Source organism: Galdieria sulphuraria (genome assembly GCF_000341285.1).
Source record: "Galdieria sulphuraria unplaced genomic scaffold scaf_48, whole genome shotgun sequence".
Classification (NCBI taxonomy): domain Eukaryota; phylum Rhodophyta; class Bangiophyceae; order Galdieriales; family Galdieriaceae; genus Galdieria; species Galdieria sulphuraria.
The window spans coordinates 83,773-102,648 of NW_005178427.1; the positions used below are offsets into that span (position 1 = coordinate 83,773).

General features: G+C 38.2%; 16 protein-coding genes across 18 annotated transcripts; 6 read left to right on the forward strand and 10 right to left on the reverse strand.

The window, feature by feature from the left end:
• The first annotated feature begins 8 nt into the window (after nt 1-8).
• On the forward strand, nt 9-1,009 carry Gasu_50210 (zinc finger (CCCH-type) family protein). Its single transcript, XM_005703890.1, has one exon. It carries the CDS (start codon nt 111-113, stop codon nt 969-971), a length of 861 nt encoding a protein of 286 aa, XP_005703947.1. The 5' UTR covers nt 9-110; the 3' UTR covers nt 972-1,009.
• A 4-nt stretch (nt 1,010-1,013) lies between these two features.
• Gasu_50220 (uncharacterized protein) lies at nt 1,014-1,728 on the reverse strand. The gene is made up of 2 exons (XM_005703891.1): nt 1,552-1,728; nt 1,014-1,499 (listed from the first exon to the last, which is right to left on the reverse strand). Exons 1-2 carry the CDS (start codon nt 1,699-1,701, stop codon nt 1,113-1,115), a joined length of 537 nt encoding a protein of 178 aa, XP_005703948.1. The 5' UTR covers nt 1,702-1,728; the 3' UTR covers nt 1,014-1,112.
• Nucleotides 1,729-1,769: 41 nt separating this feature from the next.
• On the reverse strand, nt 1,770-2,858 carry Gasu_50230 (Rab family, other). Its single transcript, XM_005703892.1, has 6 exons — nt 2,697-2,858; nt 2,535-2,649; nt 2,357-2,479; nt 2,197-2,307; nt 1,998-2,146; nt 1,770-1,945 (listed from the first exon to the last, which is right to left on the reverse strand). The coding sequence occupies exons 1-6, from the start codon at nt 2,756-2,758 to the stop codon at nt 1,885-1,887; spliced, it is 621 nt and encodes a 206-aa protein (XP_005703949.1). The 5' UTR covers nt 2,759-2,858; the 3' UTR covers nt 1,770-1,884.
• Nucleotides 2,859-2,868: 10 nt separating this feature from the next.
• Gasu_50240 (cornichon family protein) lies at nt 2,869-3,621 on the forward strand. The gene is made up of 3 exons (XM_005703893.1): nt 2,869-3,015; nt 3,064-3,285; nt 3,339-3,621. Exons 1-3 carry the CDS (start codon nt 2,894-2,896, stop codon nt 3,400-3,402), a joined length of 408 nt encoding a protein of 135 aa, XP_005703950.1. The 5' UTR covers nt 2,869-2,893; the 3' UTR covers nt 3,403-3,621.
• A 477-nt stretch (nt 3,622-4,098) lies between these two features.
• On the forward strand, nt 4,099-5,657 carry Gasu_50250 (ubiquitin-conjugating enzyme E2). 2 transcript variants are annotated; one of them, XM_005703894.1, is made up of 5 exons: nt 4,099-4,344; nt 4,389-4,516; nt 4,564-4,724; nt 4,774-4,857; nt 4,909-5,657. In XM_005703894.1, the coding sequence occupies exons 1-5, from the start codon at nt 4,211-4,213 to the stop codon at nt 4,963-4,965; spliced, it is 564 nt and encodes a 187-aa protein (XP_005703951.1). In that variant the 5' UTR covers nt 4,099-4,210; the 3' UTR covers nt 4,966-5,657. The 2 variants fall into 2 exon arrangements, with proteins under 2 accessions (XP_005703951.1, XP_005703952.1); XM_005703895.1 differs by having other exon boundaries at nt 4,909-5,099.
• Nucleotides 5,104-5,648, reverse strand: Gasu_50260 (uncharacterized protein). Its single transcript, XM_005703896.1, has 2 exons — nt 5,507-5,648; nt 5,104-5,453 (listed from the first exon to the last, which is right to left on the reverse strand). Exons 1-2 carry the CDS (start codon nt 5,558-5,560, stop codon nt 5,127-5,129), a joined length of 381 nt encoding a protein of 126 aa, XP_005703953.1. The 5' UTR covers nt 5,561-5,648; the 3' UTR covers nt 5,104-5,126.
• Nucleotides 5,658-5,798: 141 nt separating the features above from the next.
• On the forward strand, nt 5,799-7,271 carry Gasu_50270 (protein phosphatase). The gene is made up of 4 exons (XM_005703897.1): nt 5,799-6,267; nt 6,315-6,506; nt 6,559-7,004; nt 7,056-7,271. Exons 1-4 carry the CDS (start codon nt 5,975-5,977, stop codon nt 7,196-7,198), a joined length of 1,074 nt encoding a protein of 357 aa, XP_005703954.1. The 5' UTR covers nt 5,799-5,974; the 3' UTR covers nt 7,199-7,271.
• Nucleotides 7,272-7,278: 7 nt separating this feature from the next.
• Gasu_50280 (uncharacterized protein) lies at nt 7,279-8,499 on the forward strand. Its single transcript, XM_005703898.1, has 5 exons — nt 7,279-7,686; nt 7,740-7,979; nt 8,029-8,134; nt 8,196-8,318; nt 8,375-8,499. The coding sequence occupies exons 1-5, from the start codon at nt 7,315-7,317 to the stop codon at nt 8,452-8,454; spliced, it is 921 nt and encodes a 306-aa protein (XP_005703955.1). The 5' UTR covers nt 7,279-7,314; the 3' UTR covers nt 8,455-8,499.
• Nucleotides 8,500-8,503: 4 nt separating this feature from the next.
• Nucleotides 8,504-9,548, reverse strand: Gasu_50290 (uncharacterized protein). Its single transcript, XM_005703899.1, has 4 exons — nt 9,428-9,548; nt 8,925-9,371; nt 8,664-8,878; nt 8,504-8,616 (listed from the first exon to the last, which is right to left on the reverse strand). Exons 1-4 carry the CDS (start codon nt 9,462-9,464, stop codon nt 8,539-8,541), a joined length of 777 nt encoding a protein of 258 aa, XP_005703956.1. The 5' UTR covers nt 9,465-9,548; the 3' UTR covers nt 8,504-8,538.
• A 5-nt stretch (nt 9,549-9,553) lies between these two features.
• Nucleotides 9,554-11,038, reverse strand: Gasu_50300 (uncharacterized protein). Its single transcript, XM_005703900.1, has one exon. It carries the CDS (start codon nt 11,011-11,013, stop codon nt 9,598-9,600), a length of 1,416 nt encoding a protein of 471 aa, XP_005703957.1. The 5' UTR covers nt 11,014-11,038; the 3' UTR covers nt 9,554-9,597.
• A 225-nt stretch (nt 11,039-11,263) lies between these two features.
• Nucleotides 11,264-12,868, reverse strand: Gasu_50310 (serine/threonine protein kinase). The gene is made up of 5 exons (XM_005703901.1): nt 12,709-12,868; nt 12,491-12,658; nt 12,235-12,437; nt 12,073-12,178; nt 11,264-12,017 (listed from the first exon to the last, which is right to left on the reverse strand). The coding sequence occupies exons 1-5, from the start codon at nt 12,853-12,855 to the stop codon at nt 11,421-11,423; spliced, it is 1,221 nt and encodes a 406-aa protein (XP_005703958.1). The 5' UTR covers nt 12,856-12,868; the 3' UTR covers nt 11,264-11,420.
• Nucleotides 12,869-13,040: 172 nt separating this feature from the next.
• Gasu_50320 (ribosomal protein L28 family protein) lies at nt 13,041-13,678 on the reverse strand. Of its 2 annotated transcripts, none has more exons than XM_005703902.1 (2): nt 13,442-13,678; nt 13,041-13,384 (listed from the first exon to the last, which is right to left on the reverse strand). In XM_005703902.1, the coding sequence occupies exons 1-2, from the start codon at nt 13,552-13,554 to the stop codon at nt 13,063-13,065; spliced, it is 435 nt and encodes a 144-aa protein (XP_005703959.1). In that variant the 5' UTR covers nt 13,555-13,678; the 3' UTR covers nt 13,041-13,062. The 2 variants fall into 2 exon arrangements, with proteins under 2 accessions (XP_005703959.1, XP_005703960.1); XM_005703903.1 differs by having other exon boundaries at nt 13,442-13,578.
• Nucleotides 13,679-13,873: 195 nt separating this feature from the next.
• On the reverse strand, nt 13,874-14,498 carry Gasu_50330 (V-type H+-transporting ATPase subunit g). Its single transcript, XM_005703904.1, has 4 exons — nt 14,353-14,498; nt 14,205-14,305; nt 14,061-14,159; nt 13,874-14,013 (listed from the first exon to the last, which is right to left on the reverse strand). The coding sequence occupies exons 1-4, from the start codon at nt 14,432-14,434 to the stop codon at nt 13,957-13,959; spliced, it is 339 nt and encodes a 112-aa protein (XP_005703961.1). The 5' UTR covers nt 14,435-14,498; the 3' UTR covers nt 13,874-13,956.
• Nucleotides 14,499-14,513: 15 nt separating this feature from the next.
• Nucleotides 14,514-16,768, reverse strand: Gasu_50340 (uncharacterized protein). The gene has a single exon (XM_005703905.1). It carries the CDS (start codon nt 16,710-16,712, stop codon nt 14,676-14,678), a length of 2,037 nt encoding a protein of 678 aa, XP_005703962.1. The 5' UTR covers nt 16,713-16,768; the 3' UTR covers nt 14,514-14,675.
• A 515-nt stretch (nt 16,769-17,283) lies between these two features.
• On the reverse strand, nt 17,284-17,868 carry Gasu_50350 (uncharacterized protein). The gene is made up of 2 exons (XM_005703906.1): nt 17,738-17,868; nt 17,284-17,681 (listed from the first exon to the last, which is right to left on the reverse strand). Exons 1-2 carry the CDS (start codon nt 17,862-17,864, stop codon nt 17,521-17,523), a joined length of 288 nt encoding a protein of 95 aa, XP_005703963.1. The 5' UTR covers nt 17,865-17,868; the 3' UTR covers nt 17,284-17,520.
• Nucleotides 17,869-17,878: 10 nt separating this feature from the next.
• Nucleotides 17,879-18,875, forward strand: Gasu_50360 (translation initiation factor eIF-4E). The gene is made up of 4 exons (XM_005703907.1): nt 17,879-18,231; nt 18,292-18,478; nt 18,525-18,667; nt 18,734-18,875. Exons 1-4 carry the CDS (start codon nt 18,032-18,034, stop codon nt 18,849-18,851), a joined length of 648 nt encoding a protein of 215 aa, XP_005703964.1. The 5' UTR covers nt 17,879-18,031; the 3' UTR covers nt 18,852-18,875.
• Nucleotide 18,876: the final 1 nt, after the last annotated feature.

An 18,876-nucleotide genomic window follows, 5' to 3' on the forward strand; every position in this document is an offset into this window, starting at 1 on the left:
CTAGTTGACTATTGTTTTATCAAAGTAGGCTTTTCGATGAGAGGAAGAAGGGTGAATCATGATCCAAAACCAATTCATCTATTCACAACTATACTACTTGATGAATGTTTATGGTTAGTTATTCAACAACTTGTTTGAAAAGATTTATCTTCATTTATGCTTTACAAAACTTTGTGCTATTATTGTGGGTAGAACCAAAGTCATTCATTCATTACAACGGTTGGGCAATGCCTCCGAAAAAACAAGAACCGCAGAAAAAAGGAAAAACGGTCGAAAAAGAAAAACAAAAAATTGTAGAAGATAAAACTTTTGGTCTGAAAAATAAAAACAAAAGTAAAAAGGTGCAGTCTTATGTACAGCAAGTGAAGAAACAAGCAGCACAAAAGGTCGAAGGAAACAAGCCTCGGCGAAAAGAAGAGGAAGAACAGAAAAAAATGTCCAAGAAAGCTTTATTGGAAGCTCGTGCAGCAGAACTAGGACTCATTATGAAGCCGGTTAAAGAAAAAGAAAAAACAGAGGAAATATCAGAAGAGGAGAAAAGAAGACAAGAGGAGGAACTGGAACGCCAGCGAATCGCCAACTTACCAATAGAAGAACAGATTGAAGAACACAGAAAGAAGTTAGACACTACCAAAAAGGTGACAAAAGAGATCTTCAGCGAATGGCTTCAAAATAGGACAGAGCAAGTTTCGGACAAGAAAAAGAAGAGTCAATCAGCGAAAGGAAAAGCTGCACCTTTGACTGGTCGGGAACTTTTCACTAAACAGAAAGAGTTGTTTGTTGATGATGAAGATGCAGATACTGTGAAATATGAAAGACCGTTGGTTTATGAAGACAGTGATGAAGAAGAAGATAGATATCCGTTAGAAGAAGAGAAAGAGTCAAATCAGATGGAAGAACGGCAAACTGAAAAAGAAGTACAACAACTCACAGATAATCTAAACAGAACCTCGCTAAACTATCAAATGTAGAGAATATCTTTAAAGCTGTTATAACAAGACATTTTGAATACCTAATAAAGTTTAGAATACGTCGTAAGCTTTTATTGTTCTGCTCAAGCGTTGTGCTTCATATGAATAATGTTTTCGCTCTGCGTAGTATATCTAAACGGGTTAGTCTGTTTTTTGCCAACCTGTGTATCTAAGAGAACGACAAAGTTTTTCTGTTTCTGTTTGTCCTCTTTTTCGTCTTTCACGAGGAGAATAACGACTCATTTTGAAGGACTCTTCTATTCCGGAGGATATTGCATACTGTTCTTCTCTTGCTATATATACACTACTGCAATTGTTATATATTGCATCTTGTTGACATTTCTCTTTTTCTCTCTGATCATGCGCGATATTTTCCAATAATATACTTTTCCAGTTTGAAGGAAGGCCAAGATTGAACATCCGAAGAATAGAAGCATCCAAGTTACTTTGTTGCCAATTGAGTTCTCCAACAAGAGAATAAATGGATTTGTGACGAGTAATAACCAAAAGCGGAGTAAAGGCTTTCACCTAAATGAGATAATAGGTATATCAGATATCTACTTCAGTTCTCATTACTCACTACACTACTCGTTCTCCAGAATCTTTCTTCCAATCTTCCATTCTCAAGTCTTCTACCAAAAATAACAATCGAACTTTTGGCTTTATTCCAACGTAGGCACCAGGAAGTTAATACCGTGACAGGAGCTTCCTCTTTGGTGGACTTCCTCATTCCAACAACACATTTCTTCAATGAGTTTGCTTTCCTCACTCTCTCTCCTCTTTTCATTCAAGCGGAGAGGAAGCCCGCCAAAATTTAATTTCATAAAAAGCAGAGGTGTGTGTCTTTATTCAGGCAAATTGTTTCGCCATAGAAATGTAAATGAACCATAAAAGTATATCAATAGCCTAACTCTTAACATTGGCAGGTGCTTGAGGTTTGTTTATCGCTGAGTTCGACAGTATCCGGCAAATAGCTACAAAAATGGCTTTGAGAACACTTCTCATATTCAAGATGTTGCTACTTACAACTCCTCTTCCCGTTCACCCCTTCTTAACGCATTGGTTACTACAACATCAAAAGCCTTATCTACCGATATGTTCTCCTTCGCACTTGTTTCAAAATAAGGAATGTCTCCTTTAGATACACACCACTGTTGAGCACGTCGTGAAGGTACCTAGAGTCAAAATAAGATTTCCAAAGCGATATGACAACTAACAGACGAACAGAACGTTGACCTTCCAAATCAGACTTATTCCCGAGGACAATGAAAGGAAAATGTTGAGGATCAGAAGGGCTTGCAGAGACCAAAAACTCGTCGCGCCAAGTTTCTAAACTCTACGCTACCAAGTAAAAGAAACGCACTCAATGAATTTGGATAACTCACTTCAAAGCTTTTCACATCAGTTATATCATAAACCAAAACACAAGCATCAGCACCACGATAAAAAGCACTTCCAAGGCTTTGATAACGTTCCTGTCCAGCTGTATCCCATATTTGCAAGTTCACCTAAAAACAACAACACGATGAGCAAACAATAACAACAGCAACATAGTGAAACAACATTTCTATCATCTACAAACATGTCCTTGGTCAGAAAATCTGCTCCAATAGTGGCTTTGTACTGTTGACTGAAACGACGATTCACAAACCTTTCCAAGAGAGAAGTCTTTCCTACACTGATCTTGGTTAAGAAAGCTGATCCACGGAGAAAGCATACAATTACCCGCTATCTCCAAGAACCACTACTTTCAACAACTTTGGCCTCGTTATAGAACTACTTGTCATTGTGGTCCCTTGAAGGAAAAAACCAACTGGAAATTGGTGGAGTCTTCAGTGGGGGGAACGACTTGTCGTGCAAGTCACATAAAATACTCAGAGATGTCCATCCTGTTCGAGATTCTTTACTGGATTTTCGTTTTTATGTTAACTGCAGCGTTATTGTTTTGTGCAATATATACTCTTGTTCTATTTTCTGACCTTATGATCGATCACATCAATCCTATCGAGTTGTGTGATAAGGTGAACTTTCTGATTTATCCAGAGTAAGAGTTTTGGATTCTTTTTGACTCGTTGTTGTCTAACTTCTTAAGATTCTTTGGACACGTATTCCTTACCATAACGTTGTTGGCAAAGGGGCATTGGCTTATAGCACTTTTGAATGTCCCACTCGTAGCGTACAACGTTAACCGTTACCGCCAGAAAAAGCATTTATTAGACAACACCAGAGTTTTTAGTGTCGTTGGAAGAGAACAACGCATTTGTGAAGTCAAAATGGGTTTCTTTCTACTGACTTTCTTTGTTTACTTGTATTGGTAAAGTAGCCTGTTGCTATATTAAAGTGAAAAGACTACTGAGTTTCTACTAGCTTTGTTATGTCAATGATAAAACTGGAATCAGATACAAGTATTCCTGAGAAGCTTGTGCCCTAGCTAAAGTAAATAAGTACTAGGAACAGAACAACTGGATATAGCGGTGTATCTATGTGTCGAGCTCTATCAAAAATAAAATTATTTTCCACTTGTTTTATTCGCATTAGTTCAAAAGTATTCACTGGGAGTGCTTTAGTGACGTGATTGGGTCGAGAATATATGAAAGCAGGTCTTTCGTTGATATTGTCGTCTTGAGAAAGTAAATAACATTTCTGACCCTGTCACCTCATTCGAGCTTCATCAGATATGCCTTGAATAATTCCCAACTACAAATATTGTAGAAGAAGCTTATTATGATATTGAATATACGCAACACAGTTCCATCGAAAGAAAGTAGATTTGAAGAAAAGGGAGGCAAGTCTCAGTGATTATCTTCCAATTGGTAACAAATGGATGGAAGAATAATCGAATGAAATACCTATGATACAAAGCAAACATGTCACTCGCAAGAGTTCCAAGAAATCATTCCAAGCTAATGCACTGCCCAATTGGAAGAATGACAAGAGTACTTGACTTGGAACAACTATAATTGTCAGTAGCGAGAGAATACGACATCCAACGGACTTGATAAGAGCATCACACAATACACAACTGTTTTTAAGGAGTTGATGAGCGTATACACAATACCAATGTGAGAAATCATAAGAAGAATAGGATCCATAAGGAGAAAAATGCGTTTGACGTGAAAGCGCCATTTTTGGGCCAGCAATCGATTTATCCCATTTGTTTGTGGACCCGCTATATCCGTTTTGATTTGAGAAATCCCGCTTTTTATATTCTCTGCTTTTCAAATACTTGAATTCAAGCAATGTCATCTGTTCGAAGGGCTAGCTCAAATACACCAACTACTCGTGCTACTTCGAGTGGTGCTTCAGGTTCTGGCAGAAACTCAGCAGTAGGGTCAAAGTGGAGTACTGGTAACCTATCCGGTTCTGCAAAGAGGTAAGCAAAGTAGTCGAAAGAATACAGTGTCTAAGCCGCGCCAGAATTCAAAAAGAGTTGGCAGAGATAAGTCTGGATCCCCCTAGTAACTGTTCAGCCGGTCCAAAAGGAGATAGTTTGTACGAATGGGTTGCAACGCTAATTGGTCCTGCGGGTTCTCCTTATCAAGGAGGTAACACAGAAATATTAACAAGCCTTCTGTTTATTTGAAGTATTTAGGTGTCTTTTTCTTGGATATAACTTTTCCTCCTGATTATCCATTCAAACCACCAAAAGTAGTCTTTCGTACGAGAATATTTCATTGTAATATCAATCAACAGGGCCATATTTGTTTAGATATTTTAAAAGACAATTGGAGTCCAGCCTTGACTGTTTCGAAGGTAAGACAATAAAGCGGAGTATGCAATCAGCGTAGATGAATTCGATTAGGTGTTGCTTTCTGTCTGTTCTTTGTTGACTGATCCTAATCCTCATGACCCATTAGTTGGAAGTATAGCCCACCAGTACTTGACGGTATGTATCTGATATGGTTTTTGATAGTGCATGTTCAAACACTTTCCATAGGATAGAAAGGCGCACGACGAGACTGCTGCAGAATGGACTCGTCGCTTTGCAACGTAGTACATTGAATAATCATTTTTATTTCTTTCAAAAGATAATAGATCTTGTGACCTTTTTCTAACGCTTTTGAAAATAAATTGATATCGTGTGTGAAACACGAAATAAGATAGTTCGTGGTCGAATATATCATAGAGACTTTGTCTTTAGGCAGCAAAAAAGGGTTACTCATTTTTGTTCTGTTTTCGTAGGCTTCTGGAAAAACCTAGGAAGTCCCTAAACTTGAAACCTGAACGAACGGTTTCTTCAAACATCTTGATGTCTTCGTCACCGAATTCTTCCGGATGCTTTCGCATACAGGACTCCATCCTATCGAATTCTGGTTTGCATATAACTAACCATCCAGCACTCAGTGAAGAACTGCTGAAACAACCAAATAACTGACACTTACAAAGTCCTTTCCCTTCAATACGATTCTCTAAATAACACCGAAAAGAAGTAAGAAACTCACTTTTACAAGAGCTTTCTTGAAGTTGTGCAATACAAGGACACTAAGAAGATGGCCAGTTTACCTATCCATTCTATATGTTCCCTTCCAACTTACTTTGATGTCCTTAGGAATCTTGAAATCGTCGTCATCGGAAACAATTCCGTTCATGATCAATGACTAATAAATCAATTACGAACTCTATCAAGTCCTTATGTGTATCAATAAAAATGGACTAGGTTTCTGTAGTAAAAACCCTCGAGATTGTATTTGATAATTCTGCCGGAAACATTTTGATTTTCCTTGGTCTTTATCATTTCATATTTAAAAACTATAGAATAAACTTTGTATCTAGTCACCCTTTTTACTAGTCTGCAAACGTCGTCAAGTTTTCAATTGCAGAAATATAAACGGCTATGGCCCATTTTTTCAATTTTGTGATTGGGGAAGCGCCAAGTGCTCGTCGTCATACCCAACTTGAATAGCTCCAACAAACTGCTAATTAGTAACGGCAACCTATTATTCCCAGTTAAAGTGGTGTTTATGTATTTTATTGACAGTTTATAAGCAGTTTTTGTTAAAGAAATGGGTGCTTGTGTCGATGGAATTCCGCTCTCCGACAAAGATGATGGAACCAAGAGTGAACCTTCCAGTAACCAATTTAACGCTGACTTGATAATAGAAAGGCTTTTAGAAGTTCGTGGACAGAGACCAGGAAAACAAGTTAATCTGAAAGAGGAAGAAATAAGAGAACTTTGTTTGCGTTCACGAGAAATATTTCTTTCCCAGAAGCCTCTTTTAGAACTAGAGGCACCCATTCGTATTTGTGGCGATATTCATGGTCAATATCATGATTTATTAAGACTTTTCGAATACGGGTATGTTTGTTATGCGACTGGAAACACAGGAAACTGAACCACGTAAGTGGATTTCCCCCAGAGTCCAATTACCTATTTTTAGGTGACTATGTTGACAGAGGGAAACAAAGTATTGAAACTATTTGTCTTCTGTTAGCTTATAAGGTGAAATATCCCGAAAATTTTTTTATTCTTCGTGGAAATCACGAGTGTGCCAATATCAACCGTATATATGGTTTCTATGACGAATGTCGTCGAAGGTAGGCCTGAATATGATAAAGTCTAATATTGAGTTTGTTGAAAGTTGTCTAGGTATAATGTGAAACTCTGGAAGACCTTTTGTGACGTATTCAATTGTCTTCCCATCGCAGCAATCATTGATGAGAAGATATTCTGTACACATGGAGGTTTATCTCCTGAACTGACTTCTATGGATCAAATTAGAAGAATTACGAGACCCACTGATGTTCCCGACCAGGGATTATTGTGTGATTTATTATGGAGTGACCCTGAAAAGGACATCAAAGGTTGGGGTGAAAATGATCGTGGCGTTTCTTTTACGTTTGGAGAAGACGTAGTGGAGAGATTCCTGCAGCGATTCGATTTGGATTTAGTATGTAGAGCACACCAAGTAGTAGAAGATGGCTACGAATTTTTTGGTGATCGTAAGCTAGTAACCATATTTTCCGCTCCAAACTATTGTGGAGAATTTGACAACGCAGGGGCGATGATGAGTGTAGACGAAACGCTCATGTGTAGTAAGTTGTCAGTTGTTTGCACCTTTTTAGTTTTTTGTTGAACAGTTTAAGGCTTTCAAATTCTAAAACCAGCTGAGAAGAGCCAGAAACTACAACTGTCTGGATTATGCTATCCGATGTCTCCCCAAAGCTCTTCTATAGCCAACTCCAGTGTTTCTCCTGTGACACCGCCAAAGACGAAAAAGAAGAAATAATCAACTTTTTACACTTTGTCATTATCTTTTCCTATTTGAAAGAAACGTAGAAAATAAAATCAATTCCTTGCTTGAATGGAGGAAGATGGAAAAAGATTTTTTTTGGGTTTGGGAAAATGAACTGTCAAAACAAATCACCAGTTGGAAACAATAATAATAGACAGCTCAGAACTGTTGACTCAGAGCTGCAGCTTGATGTTTATGGACCCAACACTACTCCAAGTTATCCACTGTTGAGTGCAACGCGCCACCCAATTTCACCCATTGTCTCTCCTGGCTCAACCCTTTCTTTACAACCTTATTCTTCCTTGGAGGATAATTTTGTTTGGCGTTATGGCCCAGAAGGTCCTTTATTTGGAAGATTATGCGATGACCTCGTAGCTCATCTAATTTCGTTCATTCCAAGTGTACAGGATAGAGCAGCTTTCAGGGAAGTTGCCACTCGCTGGAGAAGAATTATCAATGAAACACCCGAGTTGTGGAGAAGAGTAAGTATTTTTTCGTCAAAGTAGGATGTTTACGTATAAGTTTTTCCTTGTAGGCTTCATTTCGTGGCTTTCTAGCAGGAGATAGATTACATCAAGTAGTAGCTGGACATGAAACCCACATTTGTGTTTTAGACCTGACCGGCTGTCGGAATGCAAGGGAGCCAAGTGTGGCAAGGTTATTTTGCTCGTGTCCTCATCTCGAAGAAGTAGACCTGAGTGGAATATTTGGTATAAGGCCAGAAACATTTCATCAACTTCCGAGTCACTGTCGTTTTCGTCATGAAGAAGTGGAAGTAAGTTTGACACCGTACATTCGTTGTCGTTCTTTACTCATTTATGTAGCAAACGTTTAAGAAACTTTTAAAATTTCTGTTACATATTCCTTCGCCTAGTGTGTTGTTGGTTATTACCGATGGCTCTCTTCAGTTGGAATCAAGAAACAGACAAGGTTAGTACTCTGTTTTCTTCTGTATGTGGCAAGTGAACGTCGTTAACTCGGTTTATACTAGTTGTAAGAGTGAGATATCTGGAACCAACGCAATTGTCAGACAATGAATATGGTTTCTCGTTGTTTATTCGTGCCATAGGTTTACCAGACAACTCTCAATTTCTATTGGATGTTTTCCGATGTAGTAAGTAGAACACGAGGTTGCTCCATTCTTCAATCAAGTTTTATTCTCTTCCGTAGGTGAAAATCGATACGAGTTGCGTTGGTTGAAAAATAACATCGGACGTTATAAAAATGGTTCGTTGATTGTGATGCAGTAATCTTTTGTCTTTTGTTTATATGTTCATCCAACTTACAACTAATCAATTGAAAATAAAACATAGTTATCCTTTGGAATGCCGCACCTAGACGGAACTACTCATGGACTCCCATTGCTTTAATAGCAACTCTCTGTAGTCAGCTTCTAATTTCACTTGAAGCAACTAGCGAAATCAAAGTCAATTACAGTTACTTCCAATCACATTCTTACCTTTTCCAGTGCCACTATTATACCATCCGAGGATAGTTCCTTAAATATGCGAGGACCCAACGTGTAAAATATCTCATCCTCGACTTGTTCCTTTCTCAAATACCACATTTTCACAAGATCTTGAAGAAGAGTGAACTTCCCACTAGAACCTTGGAATGCTCGTTCCTGATGAAGTCCCAAACTATACAAAGACTTTAACAATTTCTCTATTTTCTCTTTAGTATATCATATGTGCGTCAGTAGCTAAAAGGCGAGGCAAACCTTCGCTTAGACGAGTATTTGGACTGACAAATAAAAGCGCAATAACAACTGTTAAAACACCCCAAAAAGAACACTCATCGTCATCTTTCCAATCATCTTCCTCATCCGTTGTCAACGTGTTAATCAAAATATAGACTCTATTGACGGTGGAAGATTTGGAGCGGCTAGGTCCTGCTTGCGAAGACAATGCGTTCACACTTCCTTTCCCGTTCTTGCTTTCCGTCGAAAGTTCCACAATTTTCAAACCAAAAACTTCTTCCAAACGAGCACTTGCTTCTTTCAAAACGTCGTTTGTTTTGAAGCATTTTCCAACGTACTGTGAAATATCGTCACGACGAACAACAGCTCTTTTTCCTGTGGCTACCAGCAAATGTCGACAGACTGCGGAAACAACGCCTTCTCTGCTACTGGATGCATACTTTTGTTCACCTGAAGAAAGTTCATTTACTAGTAGATACTTTATTTAGTTCATCTTTGTACAATTCCTTTTTTCATTTACAAACCCTGTGAGTTACTTGCTACTCCTCTTTGAGACGACATGTTGGCCAATCCAAATTAAGCGCCATTTTCTCAACTTTCAAAAAGGATGGAATTCAACTCTCTCTTTTCTATCACCTTTTTGAGTTGAAATATTTGCCATAAATGACCTTCGAGATAACAAGGTGACCAAAAATTATTCTCGTTTCGAATCTTGAAATGGTTCTGAAACATTTTTCCAAAAAACAAACTGCATATTGTTATGCTTCCAACCCTTCCAAATATCTTGAACAAGTGACGTCAACGACTTCTTCACAGATGCATGATCCATGCCATTTGCAACATTATCAGAAGATTGAATATCAGCGTATTCGTCTCCAGGAAAATACCCAAACTGTCTAGTCACTTTGGACCAACTCCTGTTGAACGAAAAAATCGTCTCCTTATTAGATACGACTGCTGGATAGAATGACGTTCTTGTTTTGTATTGTGGATTGAATCTAAACCACATGTCTCTTAGTATCATGATTAAAACCTGAACAATTGCTATCATATAACGGAACAATGAGAAGAATAGGCTAAAAACGGTGGCAAAAGAATGCAACAAATTGGGTGGCGATATAGAAATATCCTCATCACTGACAACTGGTGCTGCTACAGCTTGCTTGGAACTTTGGTTCTCTGTTTCCGTATCTTGAGGAATATTGGAATTCCACTGATTGGTGTCCATTCCGGTTTGAGGAGCTGATTGGGTAGAAGAAAAAACCATAGAATACATGCTGCCTTCTTTCCGAACAACTGTTGGCTGATTGGAAGGATTCTCAACGAAAGAGTCAACTGATACATCTTCTTCTCCCAAGATTTCTTCTTCACTCTCCCACTCCTCTCTACTAGATGCATAAATGGAAGAATTCAAGTTCTCCGTGAATCCTCCGTCATCACTATCATCATTTATTTGTCTCACATGTGAGTTTGTTGGCCCCTCTCGTAACCATTCTAATGCGCTGTTGGTAATAAATGACATCGATTGTTTTGCAGTTTGAGAGGCTGACAATATAGGCTCCAATACTTCTATTTTACGACTGTTCGTAGTAGACGCTTTTAATATGTTCTCGAATTCATCCACTCTTTGAGGCACTTTGGTTCTGAAATAAAGTCCAACTGAGGAACAGATTATTTGAACTGTTGCCAAATAGTATAAAGCAACCAGTTTCCGCTTTAACAAAAAAGCAATACATACACTTTCAGATAGTAGAATAAAACAAGGTAGAAAAAAGGTGACGTTATTCACTGCCTTCCCATCTACAGCGTTGTGACAACGTTGTTGATAGCTCAAGGTTGACCATTCAATAAAAGGAGGAGACCCACTAGTATTGTGGCAACAACGTACAATATTGGTTCTCCTGTACCTTCCCTTGTAGCAGTTACTATCAAACAACAGATGTGTCGTGGTAGGGTAAGAGGAATACACCAGTTGCCGCTTTGTACGATGTATTAGGTTTAATAAGGACCCGGGTAAGCGGTGACTACCACTTGATATGTGTAGTGCAGCAAATGAAATAAAACCAAAAGCTGGCTTTTGACAAGTCTTGCGACTCTCCCCTGTCACCATTCTCTCACGTAAAAATGGATTCAATCATCATCCATTTTGAATGAAGTTGCGATGTTGAAAGGAAAGCCATTGGTTTTCTTACAACGATTGTTAGACAGCATTCAAAAGAATCAATATAACTTTTGAAAATTCCTTCAACCAAGACTTTGGATAATCGAGTGTCGATCACAAGTTTCTTAAAAAGATGACGTTATAATATGAAAACAATACGAACCAAGCAACTTAGTTGGACTTGAACTTCCGGAGTTTCTTTTGTATATTCAATTTTATATATAGAACAGTGTAAAGTAAACATCACAACAAAACTTCTATCAGTAAGAAATCCTACACAAAGTTATACCATTCCAAGAATCAGCTCATCGATCAATATCATCTTCATGTAGACAAATACCTCGACTCATCTATATTTACTGATTCGTATAGTTATATACTGCATTAAGGAACTTCCTTTTGGATGAATGCAAACCACTACGGTCACTCTCAATGTTTGTTTTACTCAATGACTCCGCCTTCATCCAAGGATGATTCAAGCTTTCTTCTACTGTAAGACGTTTGTTTGGATCCACTTCGAGAAGTTTTCTTGTAAGATCCTTGGCGCCTTTGGAAATATCTTTCCAATATCTCGAAGGAAAGGAAAATTGCCCCCTAACAACTCTTTTGAAACATTCCAACTCATTCTTCCCAAAGAAAGGCATCTTTCCAGACAACATGATATACAGTATAACACCACATGCCCATAAATCCACGGGAGCTCCATAGGACTGTCTCAAAATAACCTCAGGTGCAATATATCCTATGGTTCCAATGGTGGTTGTTAATGGCACCGAAGTACCATTTTCTCCAACAGTGAAATTTGCCAAACCAAAGTCGGCTATTTTGATTTCCAATGGCCAGTCTTTAGATTTAAGAAGAATATTTTCAGGCTTTAAATCTCTGTGAACAATTCCTCTCTTATGAAGATATCCGACACCATGCAATATCTCTTTCATTATATCACGAGCATCCTTCAAAATTACAAATTTAGCAAATATCGAACGAGTAACTAGACCTTATTCATACCGACTCAGAAAAATGACCAGCAGTAGCTATTGCATTAAAAAGCTCACCCCCTTCCATGAATTCCAGTATGATGTAGATCCTTGTTTTGGTCTCAAATATGTCATATCTAAATGACAATATAAATTGCGATGTATACAATCTGTTTTTTTGTCATACACTTACGTTTGTACCACATTCGGGTGTTCCATGGAGCGTAAAATTTCTACTTCTCTTTGAAGATGCTCTAATTCTTTAGCTTTGAAGTTATCTTTCTTTATAATTTTCAGAGCAACCTTTTCACCGCTCTCTTTGTCATAAGCGACTCTAACGGTTCCAAAGGCTCCCACTCCTAGCACATCACCGATACTATAATAATCTTCCACATCCTTTGGGAATAATATTATGTTTGAATAGAATAATCACATATTTGAATGCTTACTCTAAAACAAGCTCTTTTAAATGCCGTAGTCCACTTTTTGTAGTCTTTTTCATTCTCTGCAAAAAAGGATACGACTCTCTTGGGTAGTTCTAGGCGTATTTCATATTTTCGGGGCCCTTCTCTTACTTTACACTCCGTCAGGTCCAAGTCCCACGTAGCAGGTTCGTTCTAAATGAGATGTTTCGTATCCTTTCCAGACAAATAACAAAACACTTTACCTCTGTTTTGTGATTCGATAGAGTACCGTTTGATATTCTCAGAAATCTCTTATTCTTTGTCCTAAAGAGCTTTCCTTCTTTTAGTAACCATCCTTCTATCAATTCTGGAGATGCATGTCTGAAGGAGGCTCTCTCTGTACTAATCATATCAACGGACCCTTCACCACTTGCTACAGAGAGAGTTTTATTTCTGCAACGGTTTGCTGAGTTCTCACAAAGACTTAACCAGTTATAGGTAGACACGAATCACTTGTGCATTTTTTGGCGCCAAGCCAATCGAAAATCGTGTCCAATGGAGTAGTGAAACAGCCTTTCCGATTGATTTTCGAACGACGACTTTTACAGATTTTATGTTTATCTATTGAATAATACTCCCTGTTTGGAATTGTCCTCTTTAGCTAAGTTCTCTACGCTACCAAGCCCTTGTTTTACTTCACTCATTCCAGTTTCACTACTCTGTAATTCTGCCCGCTTTCTAAGGATTTCATATTTGAGACGGATGGCAAAGGGATAAAGGATGACTTCATCAGGTGTCCTCACTAAATATTCGTCCAAACCACCCCATTCCTTTACTTTTTTCATAGCACTTTGTGATATTCGAAAAAAAAACCATTTATCAAAAGTTTTACTATACAGAGAAAGACGGTGTATATTGGGGCGAAAGCTTCGTCGATGTCTGCAACCCACACACCACGTCAATATCCTATCCCAAGCTTGAAAGCAATCAACTTACTTTTGTCCAGATGGCGCAGCTTTTTCTCCAAACTTTGTCATCTCCCCATCAAATAAACCTCTTCCTCTTCGTTTACAAAGTCTGGGAGGACGTACGCGAGGAATGGGTTCCATATCAACAATTGTCCTTTGCCTTTCCGCTGATGACCCAATAATAAGATTGGACCGCCAAGGAAACTGTCGATGTGTAAGTACACTTAAACTTTGTATTGAGAAAAGGGGAACAGGATGTCCACAAAGAATAACTGTTTTAAACAGATTAGACCTGTTAAGGTTGAGGACGAATTGACTTTACTGATCAAACCCTTTTCTTATCAAAATTGGTTGTCAACTTATTAACTAACGTTGTTTACAGGAAATGCGGCGACTCGTAAAGTTTAGAAAAACTTTCTCATAGATAAGCAAATTCTATTTAACAAAAGTATCTATCTTTCTGAAACTTTCTCATTTTATTGAAGTAGAGGAGCCAACTTGAAGCATACAATCAGACCTTCACGTATGTCTCTTGGTTGGTTTCTATTCGCTTTCAAAGGACTCCACTTTAAGCACAAGTTCTTTCAAAAACTGCACAACCTACAAAATAAGCTTCCGACCATAGTTTCTTAAAACAGGGTTCTTACTTCATCCTTCTTAGACTCGAAGTTCTTTCTCATCCTTTCACGAAACTGTTCCGTTTCACGGTGAAGACGTTTCGTGTTTTCTTCTGAAAGACCTGAGTGCTAAAAGGCTTTAATTATATCACCACGTACCATCCTGCTTCCTACCTTGTTTAATTCTTCTTGATATTCTCGCTCCTTTTCTTGTCTGTATGCGTTAATTTCCTTCTGTGCTTCCTGTGTGGCCTGCTTTAACCTACTTTCCCTGTCTAGTAGTACTTTAACGAAAATAACAAGCAAAAACAGGGCTTCCCACCTTTCCTCGCTTGCTCAACGACAGAAGACGCTTCTTCTTCCGCTTTCAACAATAGTTTAATAGTCTCGGGACCTGAAGTCATCACAATGTGGAGTTGCTTGGATTAAGACTGGGAATCTAAGAAAGGAAAGCGTGAATGTGATTGGACTTTTTTTCATATGCACACATATATCATATTATCTTTTGTCACTCGAACAAAATAAATATTTTCATAATAAAATGCCTAGTTCACTACTTGCGTCAAGCGCGTTGAAAAGTTTGCATTACATATTATACACAACAATCAACATCTCATAAACTGTGGCTAAAATGCAAACATCATGCTATTGCTGTACATTCAGTTTTGACAAAAGATAATTAATCTGGTCTCGATACGCAGTCTTCAAGTCTTCTACATCCGACTCCAATTCGTGTACCTTCTCATCTCGTTCTCCCAGGATTTCCAGAGTGGCGCTGTAACGGACCTTCAACTCTTCCAATTCCCGTTGTAAGGCACTCATCCTTTCTTTTTGTTCATCGTACAACTCTTTATACTCTTTATATTGATTCAATTGGTCAATGGTATGTTGATGTTCTCCCTCCAAATGATTGAATGCCTCATGCAACATTTCCATATCCCCAAACAACTGTCGCACTAAGAATTTCAAGCGTTCAAAACTGTATGCATTAAAATTCATTCCTTCCAACTCTTTAACGGCATCACTACTACGAGCATATACGGAAGCCTTATCTACTCTTTCTTGAGGATTATAATGATGCTGCTCAAAAATATCGCGCTTCTGTCTTGCAACTACTAAATCAGTGGTTTGAACACTGCTGTTGACCAAGGCTGCATTTTTTGACTTTTGACTATGCTTCCATTGTCTCTCCGCATAGAGAGAAGATTTCAAGTCACTGATTTCAAAACGGTATTGTTGGATAAGATCCTCAAAACTCTGACGAGATGAATGAAACTCTTGTTTCACATTTTCAAGTTCTGTCAGTAACCTATCACGTTCAGTGATTAGTTGTTGGATACGAGCAGCTTCTTCTTGTTCTCGTTCTTCAATTGCTTTCTTTTCATGGTGCAAACAGGAAATTTCTTTCTTTAATGAGTTGCACTCCGTTTCGATCTGGCTCTTCTCGGAGTGAGCAAGTTTCAGTTTTTCATACAATGAATCCTCCACAACTCTAGATTGTTGAAGAAGTTCCGCGTAGTGTTTGTGAAACTGTTCCATTTCGGTCGTTCGCAACTGGTCCGCTTTTGGAGACGATAAAGAATAACTTTCTAATTGTTCTTCTAGGTCCCGGCATCTCCTTTGATATTGTTCCAATTGCTGTTTCCATTCATCTTCCTTAGAAGAAGCTGATGCTAAAACTTCGTCAACTCTACTACGTAGTAGCTCTATTTCCTGTTCCAAGCCTTTTTGTTTGCGGCTTGCCTCCATAGCGACCGAGTTTAAAAGAGACTCAGCTTGTTGACGCCATTCCTTTTCCTTGCTTTCCAAATCTTGTTGGTATCTTTTCTTCCAATCTTCCAATTCCTGCTTCATCACAGACAAGGTTGCTTCTGTTTCTTCCAATTTCTGAACACTTTCCATATTCTCTTTCAGTTTCTGTTCCTTTTCACACAAAGCTTCCTGAAGCGACTTTTCACTATTTTCCAACGTCGAACATCGTGCATTCAGCTTTTGAATCCTTCCTTCCAACTCTTGTATCTTGTTTTTCTGACTCTCCTTATCTTTCTCCAACTCTTGAACTTTGCTACGAATTTTTTTAATATATTGCTCTTTCTCCAGTATTTTTTTCGATAGTTTTTCCCCTTCTTCCAAAATTTGTTCAATCTGTGCATCCTTTTCTTTCAACAGCTCCACATCCGTGTTCTTCGTTGTCCTCTCTCTTTTCAGAGACTCCCTTTCTTTCACTACAGCTGCTAGCTTTTTCTCCAACATAGCCACTTTCGAAGCTAGTTCCACTCGCCCACTCTCCGATGCGGAAGCTCTTTCACTCTCCTCTTCTAATCGTTTGGAAAGTTGATGATTCACTTCACTAAGACTTCGTAACTGCTCACGTAACAATTCCACGCTCTGTTCAGACCAAGGATCATTTGAAGAAACCACACCCCTTTCTTCACCAATAACAGACAAGGAATGACTGGTAGAAACCTCATTCTCGGTTTCCAACGTCGTTGTTCTTATCATAGGTGAGCTCGAAACTTCTTTGTCCACTAAAGTTGGTGAACCAGCGTAAGAACTAACAAATTGACCTTCCAAACTTTCTGTTGGGTTCTCCAAAGACGATGACTCTTTTGAACTGTGAGCTTTAGTACTTACGTCTTCCCAAATATCATTGTCCAGATCCACTTTCTTCCGAAAACTCATTCCAGAGATAAAAAATTATCCGTACCACCACCAACAGCAACAAAAATGACTAACCAATTTATCACCAAGATAAAATAATATTCTGCAGAGACGATCCCATATCCCTTAAGCGATAGCGGTATCATGTCATAAAGTTAAAAAGAGAACCAAATTTTACAAAATATGCAGACATAGAGTCGAGATAAACTTGAAAAATTAAAAAAATAATTTTCATTTAAACAAAATTATTCTGTGAATTAAAATATCTCTGGAGCAATTTAACTTATCTGCATACAGCATTAGTTCAATTTTTTTGAATTCATTATTCATATTGCTACTTTGTTAGAAACAATTAAAATTAAAAATTCTTTTCAAAATACAAAACGCACGCCTCGATTAATTTTTCTTAAAATTATTTGCTACTGTACAGTTTTGATGTTTTTCTTTACGATGAAATGACCATTATTTCAATTACAATTTTGCTTTAGAATTATGCGAAGAATTAACACTCTCAATTCTTTTGTCGTAACATACAGCATCGCCTTAAAATGCTTTTAGTTGTGAAACTGTGTAAAGTGGCACAATAGATAAAAAATGATGGTTCGTAAGACGTTTACCCAATTTTATATGCATACAGCAAAAAAATAACGAGTTATATCCACACTTATGAATCTATTTATTTGATATCGATGTACATGACAAGATGCTGCCGCTGCTGCTTCTATCTGGTCTATATATGAAAATAACAATAAAGAAAAAAAAGTTCCACCTGATTCAGCATCTTGATTCAATATTCTAGTTTAAAGCCCACAGTCTTCTTCAGCTAAACTCAGGATGACAATGACTCCTGTTTTATTGATGTTTCTTCTTGTTTCTGTTGTTCATGATACTTGACGGCGTATTCGTACGGAACGATACCATGCCTGAGAAACTCAACATGCCTCAAGATTCTCTTTCGTTGCTTTGGCGGAACTCCTTTTTTTTGGAGATCTAAACATCCGAGTTAGTAAAAACAATGCCACTACTAGCTACAGTAGAACGACAACCTAACGGTTTCACTTCAAGCAACTCTTCAATGCGGTTAAAGTTATTTGCAACATCTCCACACTCTATGCTTTCCAAGAACAACCGGACATCAACAAAACCCCCTACCGAACGGATACTTCGACCCATCAGCGGAGAAAGTAGACATCCAGTTAGCCTCATAGCGAACAACGGCTCCTCTTTCAAGGGTTGCTTTCACAAAGGACAAATGATTCTCTTAAGGGAATTGTAGAATTGAACGACGTAGAGGGCATTGGTAAAGAAGAGGGATTACTGGAAAAGGAGGATAGGTTGGCATGGAAGAGGAGCAAATTCAACAAGAAGACAAACAGGATGAAACTGTGCATGAAAGTCCTGAAGATAATTCTGAAATGCATCCATTACAATTCTCTTGGTCTCTATGGTACAGTTCTTCAGGCAAAAGATTGACTTTCCAGTCGTATGAACAGTCTCTAAAAAAGGTTGCAACGTTTCGAACAGTTGAAGAATTCTGGGGGTGAGAGATTGGCACCGACTTGTAAAGAGTTTGCTTTTTCTAACGTTTATTTTCCTTCAGTGTCTTTAATCACATTCCGCAGCCTTCACAAATTGCCCCTAAAGCAGATTTTCATATTTTCAAGGACGGCATAGAACCGAAATGGGAAGATCCCATGAACGAGTCTGGCGGTGTATGGCAAGTTTCGTTCCGAAGAGACCCTTCTGCTGGCAGTGATGCACCTATCAATGATGCTTGGCTTCATACGGTGAGAATCTGTTGTTTATCTGTATTGGTTCTCAACACGATAAAAGGTTCTTGCTATTGTCGGTGATAATTTTGAACCTGCTGAAAGTGATGACATTCGTGGAATTGCATTAGCCGTTAGAAGCAAAGAGTTTCGATTAGCTTTATGGACTGGTACAGCTGAAGACAAAGAATTACAAGAAGCCATAGGGTATGTTGATATTACTGCTTGAGAGCGAAATTTTTTTGGGATGCATCACTCACATGAGTATTGTAGTCGTTCATTTCGAAAATTTGCAACGTATTCTGGAACAGTTATCAAAGAAACCATTTCATTTACTTCGAACAAAGATGCTTTAGTCGATGCCGATGCGAAACCTTTATACGTTGTTTGATAAAATAAACAAGAATATTCATAGA